This window comes from Berghia stephanieae, chromosome 1 (assembly GCF_034508935.2).
Source record: "Berghia stephanieae isolate SIO BIC M18660-M18661 chromosome 1, UCSD_Bste_1.3, whole genome shotgun sequence".
Lineage (NCBI taxonomy): Eukaryota > Metazoa > Mollusca > Gastropoda > Nudibranchia > Aeolidiidae > Berghia > Berghia stephanieae.
Window position 1 is genome coordinate 76,724,253 of NC_088360.1, and position 10,669 is coordinate 76,734,921.

The 10,669-nt window shown below is 35.8% G+C and overlaps 1 protein-coding gene across 6 annotated transcripts in view; it reads left to right on the forward strand.

Moving 5' to 3' along the window:
• LOC144957482 (uncharacterized) overlaps window positions 1-10,669 on the forward strand; it is a 30,727-nt gene that overhangs the window by 7,380 nt on the left and 12,678 nt on the right. For 4 of the 6 annotated variants that reach the window (XM_078888781.1, XM_078888792.1, XM_078888801.1 and 1 more), the window contains 3 exons: window positions 3,508-3,637; window positions 4,772-4,993; window positions 8,098-8,536. In XM_078888781.1, the coding sequence (XP_078744907.1) occupies window positions 3,508-3,637; window positions 4,772-4,993; window positions 8,098-8,310 (565 nt within the window). In that variant the 3' untranslated portion in view covers window positions 8,311-8,536. Of the gene's footprint in view, window positions 1-3,507; window positions 3,638-4,771; window positions 4,994-8,097; window positions 8,537-10,669 lie in introns of those variants that run through there. The other 2 variants (XR_013642175.1, XM_078888823.1) reach the window with 1 other exon arrangement.

The following is a 10,669-nucleotide window of genomic DNA, read 5'->3' on the forward strand; positions in this document are numbered from 1 at the left end:
AACGCCCAAGTGCCGCAGTTATACAGAAGTACCGGTTTTACAAGAGCATGGTACAGTTTCAGTTTGGTTTTTCTCTTTATTTTGTCACCTCTAATCCATACATTGGTGAGTTTACTGAGTGCGGCGTTTGATAGCTGTTTTCTTCTTTGTACATCCTCGGTGTCTCCAATTAGTGAGCCGACTTTCTTTGTTCTTTTCCATTCCTCTTTGTTCCTCGATATTGTTGTAAATTCGGTTTTATTGACATTGACTTGGAGGTTATATTTCATGAGGGTATTTTGTATGATGTCTATATTTGCTGGTGTTGATCCAATAAAATCGACATCATCTGCATAGGCGATTTCTCTAGGGATTGCATTCTCAATATGAGTCGTTGGTTTTGGAATGACTTTTCGAACTTCTTTCAGAGCGTGTTCTAAGTATATTGTGAACAGAATCGGGCTCAGACTATCTCCTTGGGGGGTCCCGATGTTACTTTCGAACTGCGTCTGTTTTGTGGCCCCGTATATCCTTGGTTGTATCTTTGTGTTGCTGAGGAGAAATCGGATTATTCGGAGCTCGTCTTCGTCTACTATTTCTGTTAATATCTCCAAAAGTTTTCCTCTGTCGATCGTATCAAAGGCTGCGGACATATCGATTCCGGTTATTGTTATGGATATGTTTTCTTTGAGTGCCTTTGCTGCCAACCATTTATGTGTCCATACAACGTCCGATGTGCTTCGGTCTTGGCGAAACCCGCTTTGGCTATGTGATAGGTATTTTTCTATTTTCGGTCTAATTCTGTTGAGGACAATAGTTGACAGTGTTTTTCTTATGGTATTCAGTAATGTTATTGGGCGCAGGTTGTTTACGGGTCCTTTCGTTTTTCCTGGTTTTTGTATTGTAATTAGGACACCGCTGTTAATGTCCCAGTCTTTGTGTGTTGAGAATGTTTTGTTCATTATGTTTGCAATGCTCAGATCCAGGGAGAGTGTACCGCATTTCAGCAATTCAGCGGGAATTTCATCTTCGCCTGGGGATCTGTTATTGTTTAGGCACTTTATGCTATTTCTAACTTCAGTTGTTGTGATGCGGTTGTTTAGGTCTCTAGGGTTTCCTGAGAAGGGCGACATTAGAGACCACAAAAAAAAAACACAACAACAAAAGCATGCAAAGATATGATCATACGCTAGCACCCATAATAAATACAGGTCACAAGCAAGTTAAAACGGGACGTTGTTATCGAATAGCACAAACAACAACGCAGATTGACTTCAGCATTTTATTCAAGAGCCAAAATTAATGTTACAAACATTGTTAACAACTCACGATGCCGAAAACAATATCAGAGACGGATTAATAGTGAATTAAACCATTCATTGAAGAATGACAACACATCAAACAAAGCATGGCTTTGTGTACGGAATTCAAAATTAAACTCAGTTCAAAACATCAGGACAACGACTATCAAACGACAATGTCCTGCATATAACTTTACCATAACTTAATTATTCAATTGTTTGTTTTTAAACAAATAGAAATCCCGAGAATCAGAATGCTTAGCTAAAACAAAAAGGAGAAATACAAAGATTGAAGTGGGAACAAAATAAAATATCACTCAGAATAAGAGAAAGAGAAACTGAACTTATTAAGAAATGGGGAACTTGATCAATGACCAGAAGCGAAGAATAAAAATATCCGATATTCCACAACATTTTCCGCGATGAAGGACCACTACGTATCCAAGGCGAGAGGCTAGATGGCGACATTTTAAAAACATATTCCCCAAAGAAACAAAAATGTGCCTGCTAATAAAGCCACGAATACATTTTTCCTATAATCGGGATATAAGAAATATAGAACAGTAAAGTTTGCTGCCCCAAACGTAAACAATAACAAGTTGCTAGTGATTTCCGTTAGGGACCGGAATAATTTACGCACAATATAGGTCTCCCAATTTTGTAGTTTGAGTTGTAGGCAATACACTTTCAGTATTGAAAATATGTTTACATAAAATCTAACAGTTGCAGAAATAATAATATAAGACTAAATTATTATGAAAATCAGGCTCCGAATAATTCTCGTTTTGTTCATACCAGCGCAATAATTTGCTCTGGTCTAAAAATAGATAGACGTAACTTTTGATAAATTTTACCTTTTGTTCCATAAAATATCCATATCTAGACATTATTTGATGCATGATCGAGTATTTATGAATATGTGTTTCTTTTGCCACCTAACAGCCAAATTTTAAAGGTTATTTTCTTTCTATAATTTACATTGGAACGTGAGCTGTCAAGACAGGAACATGTGGTTTGCCATGTGCTTCTCGACCTTTGTTTACGTTTGGGGCAGCAAACTTTACTGTTCTATAAAGGACGAATACCCGCGTCAATTCAAACGGTAGTAAAAGAGACCAAAACGCCTCTAAGATTATCAAGAGTTCAAATCAAAAGAGATAATTACAACGCAAAAGATTTCCAAAGAGGAACACATGTGGAATAGCACGTGATATTGATAGCCGACTGTTATAGACTGCAATGATGCTCATCGTCGACTGTCAATTTTTGGCCAATGGAGGTTTCATTGAGACTCCATGTCGCAGATTGAAACTCAAAATGAAATTGGAAAAAAAACCCAAAAAAACAACAATCTAAAGAGAAAGTGTGTTCTGATTAATCACATTATTTCAGTCAATTACAATGCCAACAGAAGAACTTTCTAATCATTTTGTTGTTGTTGTTCTTTGACGCAAACCCTTCGATTTCAGAGTCTCGTTCACTCTCAACTCGCGAGCCAATAGATTCGTTTTTTTGGTGTACTTTCGACGATCTGCACTTATCTTATAGTTTTTTAAAGCCAGTGTCAATGGCAACAGGACACTTGTTGCCTCTGCCATTTGTAACCGACGTATTTTATTTTCTAATCGAAGCGCACTCAATCTAAAAGTAGCTGTTATCTTGTTGACGGTATGACTCTCCTAGAAACTAGTCTCAGACTAAAGCATGAAGTCTTCCCTCAGCAATAAATGACTAACACTTGGCCAAACTTAGTCCGAAGGTGCCGTGATTTTAGTCTCGGACTTGCTTAGTCAACTCACATGAAATCCGATTTTTTTCAAGTCATCAACTAGAGTCAGAGAAGTCAAAGACTAAGCGCTAGTCCGCGTTCATGAAAACCCCATGGGTGATTCATGTTGACATCAAACAAAAACAATAAGGAAAGTTACACGATCTTCATATGTGTCTATTTACTCTTATTTCATTTTAGCAATCCATGGAATTTTGGATGTTTCCAGCCACACTCCATTTAGGTAAAACATGTATCTTACTCAAATTCGTGTATCATAACTAGAATTCTCTTAACTTTCCAATAGTGTTCTATGTCAATGTGGCTCTATGTGGCAATGTGAGTAATGCCGTATCACTGGCTAGTTTAAATTTACGCTCAGTTTGAGGACATTTATGGATTGCTATGCTTTATTTTCAATTAGACTTTTAGTAAGTAACTGACGACTTTTTTTGCCAGGTACTTTTTGGGCGTTCTTCCCCAAAGGGGTCCCGAAGCATTCCAAGCTCTCCTAGATTCTTTCCAGGATGCCAACGCACAACACCTTGTTGACTTGCTATTACAACAAGCACAAAGCATTGTTGTTAAGGTAAATAACATCAGATGGAAAAATAGGTCGCACATTATGTGCCAAATTGAAAACTTCGCTGTAAGTGAATAACCATCGAAAGAAACTGGGGAGAGCAGTAGATAATGCACAGTAGAGAATTTTCATGATTACATGATCCGATCGCTTTCATTTTGAAGTAGTTTACTAAAGTCAAAGACTAAGTCCTTTATCAACCTACATAAGAATGGGTCCTGGAGGCCACTTGGAAGACCAAAAAAAAAATAATTTCATACATTGCAAGTCGCTCTTTTTTCCCCATTCATATTCGTATACTGCAAGTCACTTATTAGATTCCCCTTTTTTGTTGTGTTTTTCAAATAGTTATTTTTTTCAGATTTTATTTTCATTTTTTATTTTGTAATAATGCATAACTTAAGCATTTCACTGTCTTAAACAAAGTGTTTCTTAACATCCCATTCTAGTATAAATCAGCTTATCGCGAGAACTAAACATTTCTGCTACACATAGTACCGACATGCCAAACGACATCCTTATGTATATTAGATGAAATATCACTTCACGATAGATCACAAACGGTGAAGAGTTATCTCGTGAGGAATATCTTTCCAGTCATAGCACACCATGAAACCGATGTTATGATTTTCTGCACGAATGGGACATTAGTCTGTTTTCACAACTGAAATCAAGCAATAAATAATCGAAGACGCGAAATTGCTGCGGAAGGTACTCAGTCAAATATTAACGTAGAAGTCGGAAAGAAAATAATCCACGTTTTACTTATCTGAACAGTTTAAAACCTTTGAGTAAATAAGTAATCCCATCTCATTGTCATACTCTCTAACCGGAAGGTTGACACACAACCCACATGCTAAACATGATGGCGTCTGTTTTCGATGGGATTTGACGAAACAAATGTGTTGTTTCGATAAAATCATCACAATGTCTAATCAATCTTATAATACACGCAAACCAACTTCATGTACTTGTAAATACCATGCAAAATTGTGTGACTACGTATTGGTCCAATGGATTCGGAGTCTTAGTGATACAAAAATCCAATTCCCAAAATATTAATAGCATCATCATAATTATTATATCATCTTCATCATTATCACCATTATCATCATTATTTTTGTTTATTTCTATATTAAGGATGGAGAGGAGGACAAGCCGCCACCAACCCCATCAGATTCCCCTGTCCCTTTAGGTCCAGATCCACACGAGTATGTAATACGTCTTACAAGGAACAACAAACTTATCCGTCAATTCGTCGACCCTGCCAAAATCTCCCCTATCCTGTCTCAAAATAAAGTGATGACCTCTAGAGAAGCAGATATGGTTACCCATCTACACATGAAAAACAAGAAATGGGATGTGAGTATACTTGTTGCAATTCATAGGCATTTAATATTAAATCAAAAATGCTTAACGCATTATTCACCTAAGCTCCACTATAAACATGACAAAAGCCCCGATTATATGTATTACAAGCACAGCTGTCCGTTCAATGAACGTGAGGATAAGTCGATCAACTCCAGAATTATGATTCAAGTGTTGAATAAAAACTGAACTCAATTTCTATTGTCTTCATAGATGATAATATTTTCGACTTTGTAAGAGAACTCCGCAGAGCTTTTTATAAATTTGGGCACAGAGAATTTTCTACTTTTAATAACTTATATATTTCGCTCACTTATCATAGAATTCTTTCCCAATGTTAAAAGCGGAAAAATGGATTATAAACATTTCAAGAACTTGATTGTATTCAAAATAATGAGAGGAAATATTTACTGGTATCGATTCAATGCAAGTACTCATAACGCATTGCCAAACTCGCTAACGGAAGGTAGGGGAGGGCATCCGGGTCACCAAAAGGTCATCGATGCTTTAGGTTTTGAGAGGTCAGGTCATCGACGACTGAGAATTTCCCGACCTCCACTTAGTTCTCGATGCTTTTCTCGTCTCGAGAATCTTGGTCGTCGATGCTTCTCGTATTGAGTCCCGAGTCCCGAGTCTCGAGACTATACTGCGCGAGCGACGCACGCGTTACTAACAATGTGTACTATCTGCATTGTTCACCCCTCTCTCCTCGGCGATGATTCCAGCGAAGCTCGAGACTTTTTTGCGTCTCGATGCTTTTTTGAGTCTCGAGACTCAAAAAAGTCTCGAGCATCGCTCTAGTCATCGGTGCTTTCATTCAATACCTAGTCATTGGTATTGGGTATTGACGTTATATCAATATTTAAACAGCTAACAAAACACAAACGTCGTAAATAGATCAAAATGGTTATAGGTATCAATGTTTTATTATTATACAAAGTGAATTTATTTAATGTATTTTAAGTTTTAATACAAAAAAGCCATCCAAAGCTCAGTTGAAGTGCTACTTCTCGGGAATTCCCGACTTTTCCTTGGTCATCGAGTTCGGGAAGTTTTGAGTGTTGGTGGCCGATGACTTGAGGTATCATCGAGACTTCCGCTCGACACTAGCGGAAGGTTGACACATGCACATAACCAACGGGCTAAAAATATGGCGTCTGTTATCGATGGGATTTCACGACACACTTTTGTTGTTTTTTGTTTGTTTGTTTTTTTTTTCGATAAAATCATCGCGATGTCTCATCAATCTCACAATAATACACGTAAACCATCTTTATGTCAATTGTAAACGCAATGCAAAATTTGGTGACGGTTGGGGCAGTGGTCTCGGAGCCTTATTGACAGTGTGACCAAAAAAAAAAAAAAATCAAATTTGACAAATATGTAATAAGAAAATAATTGAACACAAAACACTCGATTAATTGCATTTCCTTTGTATCCCGGTTAGGATTTAAATAGCTTTGTTGTCATTTTAAAAAAAAACATGAATACGCCAGACGCATTTTCTTTCGAAATGTTTTGTCAACAAAACTATTCTTAAATCAAATCTACTGCAAAGAGTGCATCCACAAACACCCTTTCATAATATAATCTAAGATTATTTTTTAAATTGTCAGAATTTTCTCCATGCCTTGAATACTTTAAGTGATCTTAGTTTTTCAGTCTTGTGATCTCAGCTCCCTTAGTTTAGATTATCAATTCTCATTATTCAAATAAGCAACAAACCATAATCATCTATTTTAGATGAGTTAATTTGATTTGACAACGTTCGACAACAAATTCACCATAAGGCCAATATAAAGTTATCCGCATATTCTTCATATAGCTCTCTTTCCACAATTCATTTATTTGTTAATTTATTCATTTAAAAATAATTGATGTTTTATTTTGATTAATTGCGTTTAATTTAGTTTTCCTTTCTTTTTTTTTTGCATTCGTTTTTGTTGCTGTTGCTGTTGATGGTGGTGGTGGCGATGGCGGTGTTCCTGTTGGTGTTATAGTTGTCATTGTTGTCGTTGCTGTTGTTATTTTTATTGTCGTTGTTGTTATTATTATTTGCTATTTCAATACAATGGAAGCAACCATAAGATCACATCTTGTATTGTTACAGTTCTAATTCTATAATAATTGACTGTGTTCAAGTTTCTGTTCATCCGGGAATAATTGCTTGAGTTGAACTGTTAAAAACTCAGCACCATAAATGTAATAAATGAATTAGATAATAAGAAAAAAATTGTTAATGGTTTTTAAAAAAATGTTAGATCCCAATGGAATCGCAAACAGGGTGAACAAGCGTTTGCGATCGATAACCTGATACTAAGCTTCTGGAAGCTGTGGACTGTAAAAAGTATTGAACAAAAATGAACATAACGGTATTCGCTTAGACAAAATACTCAAAACATTTGCTCGCCAGATTAAACACGTGTCTAACCTTTAACGTTTATAATCTGATTGATATAATTTAGTGAGAACTAATCGGTAAAAGGCTGTCTAAAAATAATAAGAACTAATCAGTAAAAAGGCTGTCTAAAAATAATAACAACTAATCAGTAAAAAGGCTGTCTAAAAATAATAACAAAGAACTGAATTACGTCAATCTCGTTCCTTCTATAATGAAAACATAACAATTAAAAAAAAGAAGTTAATAAATCACCTAAAATATCGATAGACAACAGAAAAATATTTGGCACTTCTTGTCAGCAAGTACGATTATGTCATATTTCGAGATCATACTTGTTGACAAGAAGTTTCAAATACTTTTCTATCGTCTATTTGGATTTTAACTAGTTAACTGTCGTACTCTGTAAAAACACGTATTTAAACATTTGGCCAGAAAACTCGTCCTTCAAATATCGATCGATTTAAATTACCCTCATTTTGGCAAAAACTCTCAAACCTGGGACTTCTCGAAGTAGTAGTAGAATTAGTAGAAGCAGCAGTAGTAGTAGTAGTAGTAGTAGTAGTAGTAGTAGTAGTAGTAGTAGTAGTAGTAGTAGTAGTAGTAGTAGTAGTAATAATAATAATAAAAATAATAATAATAATATAGTTATGCAAGACTTCTAAGATGAATACAACTTATCCATCATCTCCATGTTCAGCTCATTTTTGCAGTGTTACTTCAGAGAGGAGAGCGAGCGTATCAAGCATTTATGGCGGCGTTATTGAAGAACGATTACTGTACTGTATTCCACACCATCACGGAGACAAGCACAAGACGGTCACTAACAGATGATTCTGATAAAGGTCGAGATAAGGATCAAAATGACGAAGATGATGATGATGATGATGATGAAGCAGATACGTATGAATGATTCCGACAGAAATACACTGACTTGGTTTTAGTCAAGACTGGGACTGTTGCATCTGACTGATTCAGTATCCTAGTCCTATTCATCAAGTAATGTTGACCGTGTGATTGGAAGCCAAGGACACCAAAAATATTTAATAATATAATATATATAACATGAACATTAACTGTTTTCCCTCCTTATACACCATACTATTGTTAAATAGTGTATTAAATCTGTTTTGGAAAAAGCCAACGGGTTTGTGAAGTTCCTTGTAGCTACATGAACCATAATGCTTAGAGTTATCCTTTGGGGTTTTTTAAAAATTAATATAGAGGTTTATTACAGATATGTTTCTGTCATTTTCTACTTCTTATGAGGCGATTTTTAACTATATAGAACTCAGCGCTTCTAAACTGTACCTATTATCCTGGGCTGATTTTTATGCTATATAATATCGCGAGTAATTCTATTATAGGAGTAATTAGCATATATATATATATATATATATATATATATATATATATATATATATATATATATATATAATTTTTTTTTTTAAATCCTCGTTTGTTTTTCTTTCACTTTACCTTTAGTAAAATGTAACGGCTATAGCAGGGACTTTTAATCGTTTATAAGAGGAGCGCAGAAACCTACTCAATATCTCCAAATACAATGTTCAACATTTATACTGGCGTCAAAATGACCTAAATGTGTTGCAAGAGCCGTTTAACCCTTACGTTGAAACAAATATCTCAACGAATAGCAAGCTTACCTATTCCTCTTGAGTCCTTTTATCAGTAACGAAATTATGTATTGTATCCAGGTGATGCGGAGTCTTTACTAATACTAAGAGTCACATCAAAGGATGACCATCATTCTATAACGCACGGATAATCAATGTCTTAACGTGTGACTTAAGGATCTGAATCAAAGGTGGTGAGATAAAACGTGCGACACCTTTAGGCCATACCAGCGTTTAGGAAAAACAAATTGGTATACAAGGCATGGATTTGGAGATTAAAAGTCGAGGGTGAGCAATTTAGGTTGAGAAAATGTGAGACAATCTATCCATGTTTTCAGCCTTAGGCCACACAAAGTTTCATACAGATGCCAGTCACACAAACCCGCAAAAAAGAGAGAAAATCAGATGGTTTTCCCGTCATACCTGGATACCTCTGTATAGAGCTTTTAGACTTGGTGTAGTCTCCTTCGCTCCTCCTCATCTATTAATGATTGGACCAATTTTTATAATTGAACTTGTTTCCTAGGGTGTTGCTTATCTCCAACTCTGCTTTGAATTTATTCAAATTTTTTGCTGATACTGTGGTTTCTTGTAGTTTATTCCAGTTATTTACAATTCTAGATGAAAAAAAGTTCCTTCTTTCATTTGTTTTAAAACGTTCTTTTTTCAGTTTCTTGCTGTTTCCTCGTGTCTGAATGTTCTTGTTTGGTTTAAGGAATCCTGCCTCTACCCTGTCTATTCCCTTTACTATTTTATATGTTTGGATCATATCTCCCCTTCTTCTCCTGTAATCTAAGGTCGGGAGATTTAATTCTTTCAATCTCTCACAGTAGGTTTTGTCTTTCAGGTGTGTGATAAGTTTTGTTGCTCTCCTTTGCACTCTTTCCAAACAGTCTTTGTCTCCTTCAAACTTCGGATGCGATATGCAGTTAGCATATTCCAGCTTTGATCTAACCATAGTCTTGTAGATGGTAGTCATGTGTTTTGTTTTCAGATTCTTGAAATTTCTTTTCACTATTCCGAGTGTTTTACTAGCCTTAGATTGAACATCTTGAATTTGCTTCTTGAAGTTTAGCTTCCTATCAATAAATACTCCTAGGTCTTTTTCCCCATTGGATTTCTGCAGGGGTTTTTTCTTTCATTATATAGTTTGCTTCTCTGTTGTTTTTTCCTAGGTGAAGAACTGCACATTTATCTACATTGAACTCCATCTGCCATATTTCGGACCATTCTTCAAGCTTTTTCAAATCTTGTTGTAAGGTGTTTCTTTCTTCTTCTGTATTAGCTACTCCATAGAGCTTAGTATCATCGGCAAAGATTTTACATTTAGATGATAGATTGTCTGGCAAGTCATTGATATAAATCAGGAAGAGAACTGGTCCCAGTACACTTCCTTGTGGAACTCCACTTGTTACCAGTCTCTCCGTTGATGCTGTTCCATTCACTATCACTTTTTGTCTTCTATCTTTGAGGAAATCTCGGACCCATTTGACTGTCTGATCATTAATTTGATACTGTTCCAATTTCCTGATTAGGCGCCAGTGTGGAACTTTGTCAAATGCCTTTCTGAAGTCGAGGTATATGACATCTAAATTGTTGCCTAATTCCAGGTCTCTCGTCCAGTCATCCATTGTTTCA